The 18635-nt window shown below is 57.8% G+C and overlaps 1 protein-coding gene across 16 annotated transcripts in view; it reads right to left on the bottom strand.

Annotated features, from left to right (window-relative positions):
• The window catches only part of EXD3 (exonuclease 3'-5' domain containing 3), a 250288-nt gene that overhangs the window by 3465 nt on the left and 228188 nt on the right, over positions 1 to 18635 (bottom strand). For 14 of the 16 annotated variants that reach the window (XM_030231030.2, XM_030231040.2, XM_030231043.2 and 11 more), the window contains one exon: positions 10272 to 10365. In XM_030231030.2, coding sequence (XP_030086890.2) covers positions 10272 to 10365 — 94 coding nt within the window. Of the gene's footprint in view, positions 1 to 1141; positions 1690 to 6453; positions 6907 to 10271; positions 10366 to 18635 lie in introns of those variants that run through there. The other 2 variants (XM_030231039.2, XM_050980869.1) reach the window with 2 other exon arrangements.

Below are 18635 nucleotides of genomic sequence, written 5' to 3'. Positions count from 1 at the left end.
CCAGTTTCTGCCCTCCCAGAACAAACCCTGAAGAAGCAGGATGCTGACACAAGGATGAGTCTGTGTGGACCCTGGGGGGCTTGGGCTGCTCAGTGCCGGTACTGGCAGTGTGAGGATGGCTGCCTTTTAGCAAACTTGTACCAATTAATGCTCAGGTATTAATATTATGGATCTTATGGAAAAGAAGAATATTTAAAGTGGAAAAATAGTGTGTTTCTTTTATTAAAGCATTGAGCTAGAGGGTGAGATGTCCCTGGGACGAGGGAGCCCCTGGCACTGTGTAGCCAGGACCTTTGGAAGAGGCATGAGCTGCCTGGGCTGGTGCTTCCCTAGCTCATAAATGTCACACCTCAGCCAAGAGCTCCTCAGGCCCTCTCAACAATAACAGCAGGGCCTGGCTGTTAAAACAGATTAGAGGAGGAATTTTGCAGATGCTCCTCTGTTCAGCATGGAATGGTGTGAGCCTGGTCATTGATCAGGAGGCACTGGACAGCAGCCCCCTGGAGCTGCAGGACCTGCCTGGGATCTCCATGGTGAGATGCAGCCTCGTCTGGCCAGACCCACCAGTGATTCCAGTTCCTGGTATTAGTGGGCCCTCACACCTTATTGCCTCTCCTGTGTACCCTGCACAGAGCCTGGGCACGGGGCTGTGCTGAGGCGTCTCCCCAGGGGAGGAAGAGGCTGGCAGCTTTGGCACCAGTAGGAGCCCCCCCCAGGACGAGCCTGGCCCTGCTGGGGCATCCCAGGCTGCAGCACAGGGAGTGCAGGTGCCAGTGGGCATCGTGGTGCACCCAGAAATTTCCCTGAGCCCAGCAATGCTCAGCCTCCCAGACCTCCATGCCTATGCCCACCAGCTGCCTCCAAGGAGTGCTGGGAGAGGAGGGTCAGGGTGAGCAGGATGCTGGGGATGGGTTGGGACTTGGCACATGTCCCACAGGCTGGGAGTGCTCAGGATGCTCTCTGCCCTGTGCTACTATTGGGGATGCAGCTCCTGCTCCCCATGAGTGAGTGGGTAGAGAGGCACTGGGGTGTGTGGGTGAGGTGGAGTCAGCACTGATGGGGCAGTGGTTTTGTTCAGCAGAGCCCTCCCACCATCTTGCCATGTGTAGTTTGGAGAGGGGCAGAAATAAAGCAAAGGGTCCATTCTTCAGCCACCTCTGCTTTAATGATCTCATGGAGGCCATATATTTTTGGGCTGTTGCAAACTACTGGTGCACCTGTGACAGTGCTCTCTGTCACGGATCCTAAAACGAGAGCCCCTGCCTCCCCACTTCCAGCCTCTCTCTGGAAACCCACGGCCCAAAATCTGCTGAGGTTTCCCAGGCAGTCCCAGTTCCCCTGTGGAGCCCCCCATGCTTCAGCTTAGCTCAGCTCAGCTCAGCTCATAGATGCTCTGTGCGTCCCCAGAGGCCACAAGAACATCCTGAAACTGGGACACGACGCGTCCAAAATGGGACCCTTCCCAAAACACTTTCCCACAGCAGGTGCAGCAGTAGAAGTCGGTGAGCTCTGCTCTGTCCAGCACCCCGGGGGGGATGGCAGTGACCTGCAGGACAGTGTCCCCTGCCAGCACCGTGGCTGCCCCGCACTGCTCCGTCCCCTCCGCCTGCTTGCTGCCTGGGGCGCAGCCAGGCTGGGCTGTGTCACAGGCTGGCATGGTGACACTGTAGCTCTGGCTCCCCGGGCAGCCTGTGGAGAGAGGAGACAGCAGACAAACCACGAGTCACTGGTGTGATGAGCGGAATCTGTGCTTAACCACGCGAGCCACCTTGTGACGGGCCTGTCATCCCTGCAGGGGTCCAGGCTCTGCCCAGCATCTCAGGGAGGAGCATCCCCTGAAGTGGGGAGAAGGCATCCTAAGCCTGGCACCCATGCAGCCACTTCCTCCCCTGCAGCTGCCGAGCACCTTCTGCAGTTCCTTCGCCGTCTCTTGGGGTCTGTTCCGCTCTGGGCAATGGCTCCACTGCTGCTGCTGCTCTGGGTGCGGTGGTTTTGCCTCCCGGTCACAGGCCAGGCCAGGCTGCTCTCGGAGCGGGGCAGAGCCTGGACCCCTGCAGGGATCACAGGCCTGTCTCAAGGTGGCTCGCGTGGTTAAGCACAGATTCCGTGCCCCCATGCCGTGCCCCCACGCCCGGCTGCGTTATGGGGCAGACGAACAGCAGGGAAACCCCTCCTGCTGCTTTAGTTAAACCGCCCCCGGGATCAGCTGCTAACGGCACCCACGACTCTCCCGACCTGACCGCAGACACGAGGCTTTGGGCCCCATCCCCAGTGTGTGACCCTCCCCTGTACCCTGGGCAAGGGACACAGTGACAGTGACGCGGGGCTGTCCCCTGAGCTGTCCCCGCACGCCCCCAGCCCCGTCCCCGGCACGTGGGATCGCTGCCGCCGCACACCGAGTGCCCCGAGCCGGCAGTCCGGCACCCGCTGAGGGCTCTCCCGGGGGCACGGCAGGTCGCCAGATCCGGGCAGCGGAAGCCGAGGGGCTGAGCTGCCTCCCATCCATCAGGGAGCCTGGCAGTCGGGAACGGGCTGCAGTTGTTGCTGCGGGATGTCCCCGTTTTGGCAGGGGGATCTGTCCTGCTCAGGCACCAATTAAGACAACAAAAGGCATCCTGCATCGCTCTAGCGGCACTTCTGGGGTGTTCACCCGACCCTTTTCAGGATCACAGGGACCATGTCAGGAGCCAGCTGTGACCGAGATGGACACCAGCATTCCCAGCTGGCCCTTCCCTGCATTCCAGAGCCGTCAGGAGCTGGGACATGCTGGGGATTGCCGTGGGGGAACACTGCTGGGAACAGCCCTGAAATGGCCATCCCATCCTGGCAGAGCTGTCCTGTCCTGCGGAGTCTGGGCCTGCCCATCACAGGAACAGAAAGAGCCACAGCCCGGGGGAGGTGTGGAAGGCTCAGCTCACACCAGCCCCTGGTTCAGGGGGGTTCCCCAGCCCCCCCCCCCCCCCCAAGACCTTCCACACCTCCCCAGGGCAGATTACCAGCCCGAGCTGGTGGGGCACAGTCACCCCCAGTTCCCAGCACACCAACAGCCATGCTCAGGGTCATGGCTGTCCCTGGGGATGTTTTCATGGGGGATTTGCAGGCCAGCTCTTCGCCACCACATTGCCCAGCAGCAGCACGAGTTTGGGGTTTGCTGCCACAGCACAAGGGGAAGCAGCCCCAAGCCCCATCTGAGAAACTGGGCAAGAGCTGGGTTAATCAGGTGTGTGCCCTGAACAAGTGCCCCATGGCCTCCCTCACGGATAGGCCTTTCCTTCACCCTCCACATCTGCTTTGGACACTGACATCTATCCTTAAAGGGAAAACGACCTCAATTTCCCATTTTCTCAAATTTCTGGCAAGTGGTGAAACACCCAGGCTGCTCTCGGGAGATTCATGAGCCACCCAGAGCAGGGATGTGGAGGAGGAGTCCATTTCCCAGTGGTTTCTCCAGGATAAAGCCTGCCAATGGGTGGCAGATCCCCAAGGCAAAACAGCGGCTCTGTCCTCATGCTGTTCCTACCCCCCTCTGCCCTGTGCCACTACTGTGTTTGGTGGCATAGGGTGGCCTCAGCCTGGACACCCTTTTTTCTCCCATCCTCTCTGCTCTCGCGCCCCAGACACTGAAGGGAGAGACGTCAACCTTGGGTGGGACTTTTAGATCCAATGCAATGGAAATGACACTGACAGCACACAGCACCCATGGCCAACAGCTTTCCCCATCATGGACCCTAAAATTTCCCTGGCCAGAGCATGGCACCAGCACACTGACAGGACACTGCCATTCTGTGCGCCTGCAGGGATATGGAGTAATTTGCTCTCTCTTCCAACACGCTCCCTCTGCTGTCCTGCTGCTGGTCAGCAAAGCCAATGGCAAATCCCTCCTTTCCTGCACAGGGGGATGGGAAACCTCCAGCTCCCCCAAACACCCCAATCCCACCCCCTGGGCTCGTGGGAAAAAGGCAGGCAGGGAGGGAAAGTTCATCCCTTAAAAGCCTGAGGAGAGAAAGGCCGTGATGGTCACCCCGTAGTTTTGACTTTGCTTGCACCAGCCCCCTCCTAATTGTGGCTCTTCAAAGGGTTGAAAATGCTACATCACTTCAAAGTGACCATTTCTGAATGGGAGCTTGTAAAACCCCTTCTCCCCCTCCCACCAAATTCTTCCCAGGGCTTTTGAAGATGCCTGTGCTCCCTTCACCGACAGGGTGAAAGGGCTACCAGGCGCCATGCACAGGATGCCAGCCGGACACACAGGAAAACTGAGTTGGGAAAGGCTGGGTCCCCCAGAAAAACAGGGGTTTCCAGGGGAAAATGCGGGGGGGGGAGCAGTTGAGGGAGGGTTTTTTTCTCCCCTTTCAGACAGGCAGAGGCCTCCCCACTGGAGCCATGGCTTCCTTGGGACTGCATCCCAGCTTGCCTGGATGCTGCACATCCTGGAGTTCCAGCAGAGATGGAGCAAAAGGCATGTGTAGGGTGCATGGGGAGCCCAGCGCATCCTTCCCTGTGCTGGGAGCTTGTCAGATCTGTGGCTTGCAGCGCTCTGTGACGTTCACACTAAGGGCTGGATTCCCACCACATCCCCGCGGAGCAGAAAGGAAAGCCATTCCTTACCAAATCAATTTGAAACACTTCTTGGGAACTAATAATCCCATTATAAAACATCTTGAAAATAAAAACCCCTTTGCCTCTCACTCACCTCTCCTCCTCTTGGCTGGGCCACCTGGAGATGACAGACCCTGGGTGAGGGGCCGAGCCCTGCAGCCCCCAGCCCCCCAGAGCTGGGCACCCCCACGTGAGTGCTGCAGAGCTCCATGGGCAGCAACAGTTGTCCCCTGGCACTGTCCCCAGGGCAGTGCTCAGCACAAGAGCCATCTCCTCCTGGCCTCGCACGTGCTTCCCACTCACAGCTCCTGCCCACCCCTGCTCACCTGTGGGAATTAAGCCCATGGGAACAGCAAAAACTGCTGCTCTTCCCACCCTGACGTCTCACTGCCAGCAAATGCTGCCATGTCCAGGGGAGAGGGGATGCTGCAGCACCCCCATTCTGCGTATTTCTGCATCAGGTTCTTTCCTGAGCTAAGCAGGGCCACTCTCAGTGGTGGGATCCCACCTCTGCACACACCTATCACCTCTGCAGCAGCCCTGCTTTGTGCTCAAGCCCCTACTGCATGCCCCAGGGTGGGGTGGCCCCGTGCTCCATGAGGTGGGTGCAGCAGGAGCTCCCCAGCCTGGATTGGATCTCCTTCTTTCATCCCCAATCACCAGCACCAAGACAGTGGGGCAGACCCACGCCAATCCCACACCCTGGGCACTGAACAGGCTCTGGGCAGTCCAAGGGACCAACAGTCCCTTCACCTGGGGGGACATGGAGGCCTCTGGGACCCACAGCCACTGGGATCACTCTGGTAGTCCCACAAAACCCCTGAACTATTGCCACAGGGAGGCTGTGGGGGCAACGTGACTTGTCCCGAGATAGGGATGAGACAGGAACCTGCAGCTTCATGTGCCTCACTGCAAGGTCCTGCTCATGGACATGGGGCTGAGCCCAGTGGGGTGGACATGGGACAGGACAGGGGCTGCCCACTGTGGGCAAGGGGATGCACATTCCCCCACACAGAGGGGCTCTTAGTGGGGGTCACATTGAAAGGCCACCGTGATGATGACACTGGTGAACTGTAGTCCCTCCAGCCTATTGTGTCAGCTGCAATGCTGGAATGCTGGGTCAGCACTACTGGGAGAGCACCGGGACTTCCCAGCAGGACAGGGGGGCACAGCAGAGCTTGGAAAGATGGGTCAGAGCAGGATCAGGGCAATCCTCTTTTGAACCTGTGCCCATTCCCCTTTTGCAGCCCACCCAGCCATGATTTGGCTGGGAACATCCTGTCCCCACTGTGTGAGCCCTGGGCACCCCCAGGTTTTCGGTATCAGGGCGGTAGCCAACAACTTCCCAGGGAGCCAGGTACTTCTGCCCAAAATCCTGCCCCACGGGCCCTGTTTCTAGCCCAGGTCCCTCTGTGTCACCCCTGCCTGAACCAAGGCCTTGGGGTGAGGAGCTGGGTGCCTGTCCCAGCTGGCTCAGGCAAGCACCTGGCAGCTCCTGCTGCCTCTGGAGAGGCTGTGGGTCCAGCAGCCCTGTGCCAGCCCCGAGCCCTGCCCCCACCACAGCCCAAGCTATTGCAGCGGTGTATGGGGCTCAGCTGCAGCCGGGGCTGGGGGGCTGGGGAGAAAGCTCGCAGCTTTGTCGAGGCTTTGCACAAGGCTGAACACAGACCTGCGAGCATTCTTGGAGTACAAAGGTGCATGGGAAACCTCGGCCTCGGTGAGAGATCAGCCTGATAAGAGGAGTTACGAGCCTGAGAAATGTGCTGATTGCAGGGCACTGAAGATGCCTGGTTATCTTTTCCTCCTTGATAAGGCAGATAAGCAAAGGACAAAGGACCCGGGATTGTGCAACCTGGGCTGCAGCAGCCTGGCCGTGATCTTAAGATGTTCCCAGGGTGGAGGAGAGAGGATGAGCTCAAGCAAGAGGCAGCTCCAGCTGCTCTCATCTCCCCGTGCCGCTGTGAAGAGAACCCTGCCAGCCCCTGTACCCAGTGCTGGGCAGCAGCATGCAATGGTCCCCGGCTCTGAATGGCCCCCAGCTCCTTCCCAGGGCACGCTGTGCACAGCGCGCCTGTCAGCAGGCACAACAGAGCTCTGCAAGCCAGCACACACAGCAATATCACCGGGGCCCAGTCCTGCCCTGCTTTTACAAATGAGCGAGTGAATTCCACTGAAGAGGGAAAGCTGGCAGAGCACGACGCAGCTGAGCCTGGGGGGGGTGTTTCTGGCTGGTTTCACCACTGCAGCCACCAGTCCATCCCTGATCTGCTTGAGCACATGAAGATGCTCCTGTTATTCTGTTGCACCCTGGAGAAAAGAGAGACTAAATGCATGGGATGGCTGAAGGGGGCAGGGGATCCCCTGGATTCAGGGGTGCAGCCCCTCAGGAACTCATCCCCTTTTATGCAGAAGTATTCAGAGCAGCCCAAGACAATGGGGGTGCCTTGGCTCCACAAATGGAGTTTGGTACAAAGCAGTGAGGATCCATGGGTGCAAGAACACTCCCAGGATGGGACAAGGATCCATCTCACACCTTTTCCACAAGACAAGTGTGATGCTCACAGCAAAGCCAAATACTGTAGATCGGGGAAGCATCCAGCTATAGGGCTTCAGGCATGCAGGGGGCTCTTCCTGCGGTCCATCAGAGCTCTTGGCTCAGGGGAGTGGGTCCCACCAGCCCATGCCCTCAGCTGTCCCAGAGTAGTGGCTGTAGAGGAGGGACAGTCATGCTGCCACCCCAGCCTTCCCCACACTGTGGCCTGCAGCTCTTCCTCCCACCTGCCATGAGCTGTCTCTGATGGCTTTTCCCCAGGCTCGGGTGGAGCCGAGGACTGAGAAGGGAAAGAAACCCCAAGTCACTGCTCAGGCTGGCAGGGGCAAGGTGGGTGCCCCAGCTGCTCGATGCCATCCTGCCACCCAGTGCAGGGACACTCCAGCTGCTCCTGCAGCCACCGCTGGGGCCATTAGGGACTTATCCTGCACCTGTGTCCAGAGCCCCAGCGCTGGCAGCTGCTCAGGGAGGGTGCCCACTCAGCATGGGAGGGAGGCTACACCTTGCCTGGTCAGCACCACCGACTCAAGGGCAGCAGGATCCATTGTTTTCATCTTTTTGCAGCATATTTTAGATGGTGAGGGGAGATTTTGCAATTAAGTTCGCCTCCTCTGTTTGGCAGCTCCCAACCCGATGGAATGTGCTATATCCTCGCCTTTCCCAGAGACCAGATTTCATCTGGCAGAGCACCCACCAAGCTCTGGGGCCCTGTGCCAGCTGGTTTTACTGCACTGACTAAGCAAGAGTTCCCCATACCAGACAAGAGCCTGTGATACAGCCCATTCCCCTGGGTCCCTTGGGAGCCACAATCTGTCACTGCCTCCAGCAAGGACTTGCCTGTGCCCTGTGGTGACTCACAGCCCTGCTCCCCTCTCTGCCCTTGTCTGCTCCAGGCACCTGAGCTGCTCAGAGCATCCCACTGGGCAATCACAGGGAAAAGCTGTCGGGGCTTGAAACTATTTGCAGCACTTTTGTCAAAACCCTCACGCAGGGAAAAATGTGGCTGTGTCAAGGACTATGTTCCCTAAAACCTGTGAAAGTCCTAGGTCCAAGTAAGAGTGAGCTATTGCAGGATGAATAATTGTACTTTCATCTCTTGAAAGCCCTGCTATAAAAATCCAGGAACCAAATGAAGCAGCACTGGCTGCAGCTGGACTCCAGGACTTGGGAACACCTGGGCTAGATGCAGACTTGTGTTGAGAGGTGGTCCTGAAGGATGTGTCCCCATCACCCATCTTCCCCAGCACCCATCAGCTCCCTGGAGAGGTGAGGCCCCCATGGGAGGATGTTCCCTCCTTGCCTGGAAGCAGGAGGAGGAAAAAGGCATTTTCTTGCCAAGCAGCAGCACCTGGCCATGGTCTGGGCCATGCACAGGGGCATGACAGGGACAACATGGCCTGGGCTGGAGTCATGGGACAGGGGACAGTCTTGGTGTGGGGCTGTGGGTGCTGAACACCCCCATGCCATGTGTTGGGCCATGACAAGGGCAGAGCAGGTCCTGCCACCAACTGCTGCAGCAGGAAAATGTAAAGGAAATCAGGGAACATGTGAGATTTTTCTTATTGACCGACTTCTGTGGCTGCCCAGCCTGTTCCAAAGCCACCACTGTCCCCACCAAGTGCTGACAGAACACTGTCAGTACACCCTTCCTATTTGTCTTCCTGAGTATCTGACCCAAGGTGAGACATTTTGGGGCAACCTAGTCAAGCTCACACTTGCAATCCCTGCTTGCAATCCCTGCAGCTCCTAGCAAAATCCAAACAGAAATGGAACCCTCAGAATGGGTCCAGAGCCCTGGGTCACAGGGGACTCGGCTGGCAAGTCTCCAGCCCTGCTATGCCCACCTGTCTGGGAATCACAGCTTCTGTTTCATGTCTCACCCACCTCTCTGGGGATGTTGTGGCACCTTTGGTCCCTGCCCTGCCTGCTCGGGGCAGAGGATGTGCCCCATTGCAGGACGCTCCAGTGCCATGGCTGACATGGCCAGCACAGGGGTCCCACCTGCTCCTTCCCCATGAACCCCCAGGTACATGGGGGGACCCAGCAGGAGACTGCACAGCCTGGTAGGGACACGGCGTGTTGCAGATGGAGTGTAAGGAGTATAGCAAGGTGGTCCCTGGAAGAGTCTCTGTGGGGGAGCCACGGTGCTGTGTGAGACCCTCCCAGCTCCATCAACCTCATCCCAAAGGGGGAAGGGAAAACGGCTCACTCTGAACACAAACCACAGCATTTCTATTTCCCATACTCTGGAACTGGCTGAACTGGCCTGTCTGGTCGCTGGGTACACACGCAGAGAGTGCCCTCACCAGAGAAACCGCTGGGGAGGATGTGCCGGCCTCTGGGGAAGCACAGCACTCCCAGGCTGCCGGCACCCTGGGAAAAGCCGCCCCACCGCGTTCCTCATGCCCAGAGCCGCACGTGCAGCCCCGGCAAAGCCACAGCCGGTCAGGAGCGCCCAGCAGCCGCCACTTCCCTCTGCTCCCTGCTGGCAGCAGATGGGAAGGGATGCACCAAAGGGCTGGGGCAGAGCCCGGGCTGGCTTGGAGCAGCAGCAGGGGCACGTTCCCATTACGGTGTGCCTGCCATGGGTGTCGTTTGCCACCAAAATGGGTCTCCCTGTGGGAAGGAGTGTGTGTGGGTCAATGCACCTTGGGCTGTGGAGGAGCCTTCTCTCCCTCGTGCCCGCTGGAGCCTGGCTGGGTGGGCGGCACTGACTCACCTCCCTGCATCTTGACCTAATTCAAGAGGCACTGGGCAGGTGAGGAAGGCACTGTGAGCAGCCCCAGCCAGGAGGCATTTCACCACCCAAGCTGAGTTTTTCACTTTCAGGTGATGAAGGTCTCAGGCTGTCACTTGAGCTACCGTTGGCATGTCACCAACTCTCCGGGCTGGGCAATCCCATGCATGACCCCGTGCCTTGCAGGGCAGGACAGGGCAGCCAGGGCAGAGACATAAACCGGACCTGAAAGAGCTCTGTGGGTCTGCACCGTGTGGCAGGTTGATGGCAGGGCACTCTCATCCCCCTCTGAGAAACCCCCAGGCCCAGGGGGATGGTCCTGCTCTGTCCAGAGCAGTGAATCACAGGGAAGGGCACAGGAAGGGGGACCACCCACCCACTCACCTGCACTGTGTTCCCCTGACACTTGTCTGCTGCTCTCCACCAGCTGCTTCATCCTCTCCCGTGAGACCTTCAGGTACTTGTTGCAATTGCACACCTGAGAGAAGAGAGAAGTTAGAGGGGGAAGTCAGTGAGATGGCCATCGTGCTCCCCAGGCATCCTGCCTGCCCAGGGCACAAACCTGTGCTGGGCACCCCTGGCACAAGTTGGGCAGCCCCTTTCACATGCACCACAGCAGGGAAACCAGGGCAAGGCCTGTCCCACTGAGCAGGGACAGGCACAGGCGCCAGCCACAAGCCCAAGAACCCCTCCAGAGGGGCTCCCTCTGTATGTGCCCAGCCACATCTCCAGACAGGCTGCCAGCACTGCTGCCCAGCCAGAAAACACCAGCATCAAGCAGACACCCAAAATCTCAGCTGTGGCTTCAAGATCTGATCTCTCTTGTCTGACAGAGGCTGGGGATGAAGGCTGTGGATGCCAAAACACTCTGGGCTCTCATTTGGCTCTGCTTGGCTTGGCTCTGCTGCAGCACTGTGAGCACTAAGTCACGCTTTCTACCACCTTTTGTTTGCCAAAATGTACCCAGACAGGTCTCTGAGTGCCCACATATGCCAGGTGCTGGACCCCAAAGAACTCCCTAAATCCCACTGCTGAGGAGCACCCAGGGATGGTGCCTGGGGCTAAGCACAGGGTGCAGCTGGCAGCCAAACGCTTGCCCAGAGTGAGCAGCACTAAAGCTCCCTGGGAGCATCACAGCCCTGACACCTTCCCTCTCCTCTCCTCTCCTCTCCCCTCCCTCCCGGGCTGGGAGCTGGTTGTTGGGATGTGCCACAACACCTTTTGTCAGCTGTTTGTTTTTAGGGGCTGTTTTCTGCACATTGCACCCAAGGCAAGGAGGGTGAGGTGAGCAACTTCACTAACCAGAATAAGTCAGTTCCCTGCCAGGGGCTTTGCTCCAGAGCCTGTTGAAACCAGAAAGGTTTTTCCAGCTCCCAGGCAGGCCCTGGTGCGGGCTGGCAGCCACTCTGCTGGTTTGGGGCTGGAGCAGTGCTGGGTTCATGGCACAGGGCAGCCATGGCCCTGCATCACTTTTAAAAGGGGATTTTGTGGTAATCCTTTGACTTGCACAGCAGCATCAGGGAACAACCCCTTGAGCAATTGGGGACAGACCCCTGCGCTGCTCCTTGCTCATGCTGGGGGCAAGATGAGAGCACTGATATCACGGGGGTCTGAGCATGTCCTCCTGCCCTGAGCAGGGCAAAGCCCTCCTTGGTCTCACCCTCAAAGCCAGGGACCCGGGAAATGCATCTGGATGAGAGCCCAGGGAAGCAGAATGATGCTGTGATCTGTGGGAACCCGAATTTCTGCAAAGCCTGACCAGACATTGGATGGTCCCTTTGAGGCCTGAGGACATCCCAGCTCTCATAGGCTGGACCTAGAGCCAAGATGCCATCCCCCAACAGGCACCCACACCCTCACAGGGATCTGTGGGATTGCAGCAGGCAGGCAGAATGGACAGGCAATTGCTGGGGACATGTGCTGGTCCCACTTCCCATGACAGTGACAATGGGCTGCATGCTGGAGAGGGACATGGAGCCTGGAGGGGTGGCGATGTATGGTGGCAGCACTGAAGAATCAGAGGTTTCCAGAAAGCTCCCAGACCAGCTGTCCATTGAACTGCCAGCTGACAGGGTGCAGCAGGGCCCAAGGACACCCTCCTCCCTTGCCTTCCCTGCTGGCATGGACATGCAGGAGCTCCCCTGCCCTCTGCCACACACCAAATCCCCCAGGATGCCCAATCCTGGCAGCTTGGAGCGCACCAGGTTCCTGGGCAGCAGCGCGAGCATGCTGGGCACAGCATGCTTGTCCTGCTTGGGTGCACAGAGTGACCTTGCACGAATTTCTCTGTTTCTCTAAAGTTCACAACTGTTGTGAATTAGGGGCAGTTCACTCCCTGGGCCAGGAATGCCCAGCAGCACAGGGGTATCCTGGCATTCCCCACTCTCTGAGGCTGCCGGGCACTGCCAAGAGACTCTTTGCCTCATGCCACCCCATAGCCTCTGGGCCTTCACCACCTTCAGCTTCCCAAAAACAGAGTATGAACTCAGGAGCCAGATAAGCCACTTAAGCAGCAGCACCAATTAGCTGTAATAAAAAATTGCAAATAAATTTTTTTAATGCCTTGACAAAATGAGCTAAAAGAGATGAAGTGAGTGGGGACGGCTGCCACTTCCACAGGCTGGGCTGCACGGCTGCTTTGCAGGGACCAGTGGTGGCCTCAGGCTTGATGCTTGGCTCCTGGGGATGTGGAACAGTTTTTTGGTGGATCTTTTGTATATAGGGTAGGAAAGTGGGGAGCCTCTCTGCTGGAGAAGGGATGGTTATTTCTTCTCAGGAAAGTTTGGTTCCTTCAGATCCATCATGGCAGGATTAGCTGTGGCCCCAAAAGTCTTCATGAGGTGAATCAGCAGGAGATGGTGGCACCTTGGAGCACTGTCTGGGGTGCAATTGCTGTGAGCAGTGGCCATGACCTGACAGAGGGGTTTGGCATCTCTGTAACATCTCAGGGTCCTCCCAGCCCCTGTGCCAGGCTCGGGGTGGGGGTGGCAGCTGGGGTGCCCACGCCCCAGTCCTGCCTGGGGGCCGATGTGCTGAGTGGGCTGAATGCAGGGGCTCTCCTCATACCATCCTGCCTGGCCTCAGAGATGAGGAAAGGGGCAGAGTCCAGCTTGGGAGGAGGGGACTGGGGGGTTGCAGCCCCCACAGGCTTCTGAGTGGCCCCCAGTCCGCTGCCGCTGGTGCCCCTGTGGCACAGCAGGGTGCCCGATGCCCCGCGGCACGGGGGTGCAGGGCAGCAGCGGGCACACCTCGGAAGAGGAGCAGCCCTGCCTTTCTCACGCTGGGGCAGCCCGTGCCAGCACATGCTTAGTCACTGGTAAATCCCAGCCGAGATCTGCTCTGCCCTCTGTGAAATGGATCTTGGCTGCACCCCCGCTGAAGCAATCCCGGCGCTCGGGAGCCATGGCGGGCGCGCTTTCCCACGGCAGCCCGGCCCCCGGCTCCCCGTGTGAATCAGCCCGGCCCGGTGCCCCTGCCCGGCGCACGGCAGCGCAGCACCGCGGCGTGTCCCTGCTCCGATGCCTCGGCAGCAGGGGAGATGGAGCTGCAGCGGAATTCAGGCTCCCTGCCTGGGCTGGGGGATGCGACTGCGACATCTCCCCTGCGTGCCCCGGCTCTGCTGCCACATCCATGGCAAGGATGAGGAGGAGCAGGTGAGGCTCATTTCAGAGGAAGCCGTGGTCCCCTGACGGCTGCATTCCCTCACTGTTGTCCCCTCTCCCTGTGCCCGTCTGTGCATCCTGGCCAAAGTGCGGCAGCTCGTGTGGAGCACTGTCACACCCACACCCATGTGCTCCTCCCCAGGACCCCAGGCCAGCATCCAGAGCGGCACTGCAGCCCAGACAGCTCTGTGCTATCATCACCACGGGCGTGACATGGGGATTAGAAGGAGTGATGTCATTGGACCGAGACTGTGGTGTTATCACTGGTGTGGATCTGTGGTCCCTGAGCCTGGCGAGGTGCTTGTCCCCAGCCCCAGCAGCTTGAGCGCCCCTGCACTGAGGCTCTCCCTGCCTGTGCCACCAAGAAGGATGAAGCAGATGAAATGTCCTTTAGCAATGCTGGCAGCCCAGCTGGTGCCCTGTTTTGGTTTAGGATGATCCCTGCCTCTCCCAGCCCTCCTGGTTGGGGATTTCAGCAGCAGTGACGCATGAACCTCCCAGGACTCGAGTGACTGGATGCTTGAGCCTGGAGCTCCAGGGCCATCTCAGCATCCCATCCTCTTTCTGCACCTCCACCCATGGAGCTGAGAAGCTGGAAGAAAACTTAAGTTCAGCAGATAACAGGAGCCAAACCCTTGGTGACTCCAAACAGGCTGCAGAAGTCAGTGTGAGCTTGGCGAAGGCTGGCAGCATAAGCTCAGGTAGATGGAGGCTGGTACCCAAAACACCTGGAAGATGAGCAGTTCAGACAGCACTAGATCAGTTTTGCTTGTTTCTTTGATATCTCTAAAAGCAGCATTTTCAAAGTGCTTTGAGTCACCTTGGTGATGCTGACCTCTGCTCAGAGGAGCCACCCAGGAACAGCCTCTGGGCCTTAGGGCTCCTTCCACCTGCTCTGCTGACAAACATCACAGGCCAGCATCACTGAGGGATCTTCTTGGCAGGGGTTTCACCAGTGAGACACAGCTCTCTGCCTGGGGAGCTCCTGGCTTGGGAAATCCACAGTGTAAAGGATCCAACTATAAAGGAAAACAGTGCCTGGTGTGAACTCTTTGCTCTTTTTCCCTCTCTCCAACATGGATATCACCGGTAAAAGGGCCACTCCTCTGGATGGAGGTTGCAAATCTCCCTTTGGTTGTGAAAGCACAGCCCTTGAGCATCCAGGAGTTTCTTTCAGGGACTTATCGAGAGGTGAAACCTCCCCAGACTGCAGGATGCCAGGGCTCAGCACAGGCTGCCCTCTATTACCTCCAAGGCCAGGAATTACGGATCTGCCTCTGCACACCTCCTGCTACAACCCAAAGCAGAGTGCCCAGGAAGGTGGGAAATGGTGGGAAGGGCAGTGAAAGAAAACCAGGTAACAACCCAGCAGACGTGAAGCAAAGGTCAGGAGCTGACCACGATCATCTGCCCACGTGTCTGTTTTCTCACATTTTTCCAAAGTGACTTCAGCTACGCTTGCTGCACCCACAGCTTTGACCTTCAGACACTTTCCTCTTCCTCCAGCAATGCTCTGCCCTGTAGCACTTTCAAGGTCCTTGCACAAAGAACAGAAACTCAGCAATTCAGCCCACTGGAGATCTCCACACCCTGTGGGTGCAAAGGCCACCTCTGGGTGCAGTGCTGGGGACAGCCATCTCTCCAATGGGATTTTCAGAGAGCAGCTGGCTGGGTCATGTCCCTTCCCCTTTATGCCAAGAGCTTTCCTCACTGATCCTCTGATCACCAGTGCCTGGGAATCATAAAGGTGCACATTGCTGCTCCTGCTCTGTTGCAATGGTCCAGTGCCTGTCCTTGGGTACCAGCAAACTCCCCAGAAGCAGAGGAGATGCTGGGTGCGTCAGCCTGGTACTTCCAAGGGCAAAGGCTCTCTGTGCACACAACAGCCCTGAGCCCCCACAGCACCAGGGCAGCCCTTCCTGCCGGTGCTGGGAGTTGGGCTGTGATGCTCCCACATGTAAATGCAGCCTGGGCATCCTCTGCCAAACCTGCCTGCACATCCAGCAGCAGGAATTTCGTGGCCGTCTGGGCTCAGTAACCTGATGCCAGCAAAACATGGGGCTGCCAGTGGGATCCTGGTACCAGGGGCTGTTTGGTTCTCAACGAGGGAAGGGCTCTGTTTATTGAATCATTAACATCACTTCCCTCACTGCCAGCCAGGTGCTCTGAGAGGTCTCTTAGGCAAGTGCTGACCTAGCCCAACCCTGCTAAGCTGGTAAGATGACATGGATCTCATGCCAGCCTGGTACTATGTTCCCACTGCTTTCTCTGCTCCTGCTTTGCTATTAGTCATCCATTTCTGGAAGGTTTCTCATGCATAATAAAGTGTTTCAACACTTGCATAAGCCAATTTTTCTCATCAGGAGTGACCTGCTGCATTTCCCAACACTTTCCCTAGGCAGTTCTTCCAACTGCCATGAAATATGGAGTTAAAACATGAAGTTTTCTATTCCCCTCGAGGCAAAAGGTGTGGGAAATCAAACAGATAAGAATGCCTTTAATTAGTATCATTTGCATAAGCTCTGGGAAAGGCTCACCTGACAACTCCAAGGGCCTTGCTTCTCTGGGAGCATCAGCCATGGCTGAAATGGACAGATTAGCGGAGTTCCTCTGACTGGGGAGATAGAGTCAGGGTGATGGAGCCCTGGAGGCTCCATGGGTACCCCAGCTCCTGCTGGCTCCTCCTTGGGGCACCCCAGCTCCCACTGCCTCCTTGTCTGTGCAGTCCAGATGCTGCTGGCTCCCTTTCAGGTCCCCCCAGTTCCCACTGGCTTCTTATCAGGGCACTCTCTTCTCCATTCCCACCTCCCAGTGGGAAGGAGCTGGGAGTTGGGAATGGAGAAGAGGGTGCAGCTGCTCTGAGTAAAGAGGTGACTCGTGGGCTGGGGTGAAGGGCAGGGATAGGAAGAGAGGAGAGGAAGCACAGGCACATCCCTGGATAAGGCGTGGAGGCTGTGGAGCGGGCTCGGCATGCGGCAGGGATGGGAGCAGGCAGGGCAGCCTCTGCTCTCCTCTCCCCGCTGCACTCACGCTCCCTCGAGTGTAGACGCTGCCGGTCCCCAACCACAAACCCCATCCCCTGCCGTCACTGCCGGGGTGACAACAAAAGCCCTTTTCAGTACCTCAAGGCCTTTGCAGTGATGAGAATCTCACCCCACACTACACCTAAACCCACATGCAAAGCTGAATTTCCCAGAGGAAAAAAAATTATGCTCAACCTGCCCCCCGCTGAACACATCCCCCCTCGGATCCCTCCAGCTGCCTCTCAGCTACCTCAAGTCTCACTTGCTCATCTTCCCTCGCAGCTGGGCTGGGTGTCCCAAAAAGCTGAAGCTGCCACAGCACCCTTGACCCAACCTTCACTGCAGCCATGAGCCCTGTTTATACAGCACCCAGCACATGGGTGCTGCTCTGGGACAGGCTCAGGGCAAGTTTAATAACAAAGCAAACCAGTAATAACTGCCTCCTAACGAGGTTACGCAGCATCCCTGAAGACATGGCTTTAGGGTGAACTCTGTACCAGGAGCTGCCGGGGCTGGGGTTTGAGTTGTCCCGTCCCACCCTCCTGACTGCAGTGCCTCTGCTCCTCCAGCCCTACAGCAGTACCTTTCTGCCTTGTAAATGTGCTTTATATCCAACCCTGGGGTAAAGGCTAGCCCCTCCTGTGTCATGCAGCTCCAGGACACCCGCCTCCTGCTCCAGTCTGCTCCACATCCTGTGCCACAGCAGGAGAAGGGTTAATTTACCCAGCTCCCTGCAATTGCTGCTCCTCTTTATCAAGCTACTGAGTTTTATCCAGCTGGACATGAGAGCTCTGCTCTCGATCAGAGGATTCCACGGGCTGATGAACCCCAGGGCTGGGAAAAACCCCAAATCAAGCTCTGGAATTGCTAGGCACTGGAAACAGAGCGAGAGTCTACATCCTGCCAGCTCATATTCCAAAATTAAAATTCAGGTGGAAATCTGGCTACCAAGCAACCCCAGACCTTCAGGAGCAACATGTTTTGGCACCAGAAATGGAAGAGGTAATTCAGATCCATTTTCTGCCCTTGAGAGTCAGAGCCCTGGAAACTACAAAGGGACGAAGCTTTTCTCTGTCTAGAGGATCCCCATATTCTGTCCCTCATTGACAGTCGGGCACCAGCACTGCTTGTCCTCCCCCGCGGGCTCGCCGGCTGTGCTGTGAGTTGGGTGAGCTGGGATCCTGCCTGAGCCAGGCCCCAGGAATCCCCAGGGCAGCCCATGAAGCCTCTTCTCTGCTGCACCTTCTCCTGGACAGGCAGCCAAGCTGGGGGCCGTGTCCTCTGCTCCTGGGGCTGGGCAGGCTTTAGGAAAGTATCTTTATTGTGTATTAAGCAACAGCCACCCTTATTCCAGCTCCTTCTGGCTTCCCCAGACAGCTGTCCTTCCTCTGGCTGAGGTCCTGGGACTAGCTGTGAAATGTACGTCAGGGGCTTGTTCCCCTGCCTGGTGCTGAGCCCTCAGAGCTGTGCCTGGCTGGAAGTTGTATCCTCAGCTCTTTGCTTTTCCCCAGAGCAGTTTTAAGCCCTGTGCAAATGGGCCAAGTGGCTGCCCAGCTCTGCTCCTCCATGGCCATCTGGCCCCTGAGCACACTGCTGCCCTCTCCTCTGCCTTCCCTGGGGAGGTGTGGGGCTGCCATGGACTGGTTCTGCAGGCCAGCACTGCAGCTGAGTGGGGTGAGGATGTGCGGGCAGAGGCAGAACCAGGGAAACTGGGCTCATGTTTCAGCTTCTATTTTTATCTGAGAACCCAAGTCTGCTATGCAGAGGCCCCCGGGGGACACACTGCCTTCCCCAGCTGGAACCAGATACCATCAGAGCACTATCTGCCCTTCCCTATCAGCGTGCCAGACCTCCGGGTAGAGGACAGCATCACCCGAGGCACTGGGACATCCTCCTGGCTCCTGGTATGCTGGGAGGAGGGAAGGAGCTGGGGAACAGCTCTGCAGGCCAGGTCCCCATGCCTCCAGCTTCTCTGAGGTCAGGAACACTTCATCACGGTGGAGCTGCAGAACAGCCCTGCCACACTCTCACCAGGCCACCACCCAGGTCAGCAGACAAGTGTT

This window comes from Serinus canaria, chromosome 17 (assembly GCF_022539315.1).
Source record: "Serinus canaria isolate serCan28SL12 chromosome 17, serCan2020, whole genome shotgun sequence".
In the NCBI taxonomy this organism is placed as follows: domain Eukaryota; kingdom Metazoa; phylum Chordata; class Aves; order Passeriformes; family Fringillidae; genus Serinus; species Serinus canaria.
Note: the sequence above shows the minus strand (reverse complement) of the source record. Positions and strands in the feature narration are given on the sequence as shown.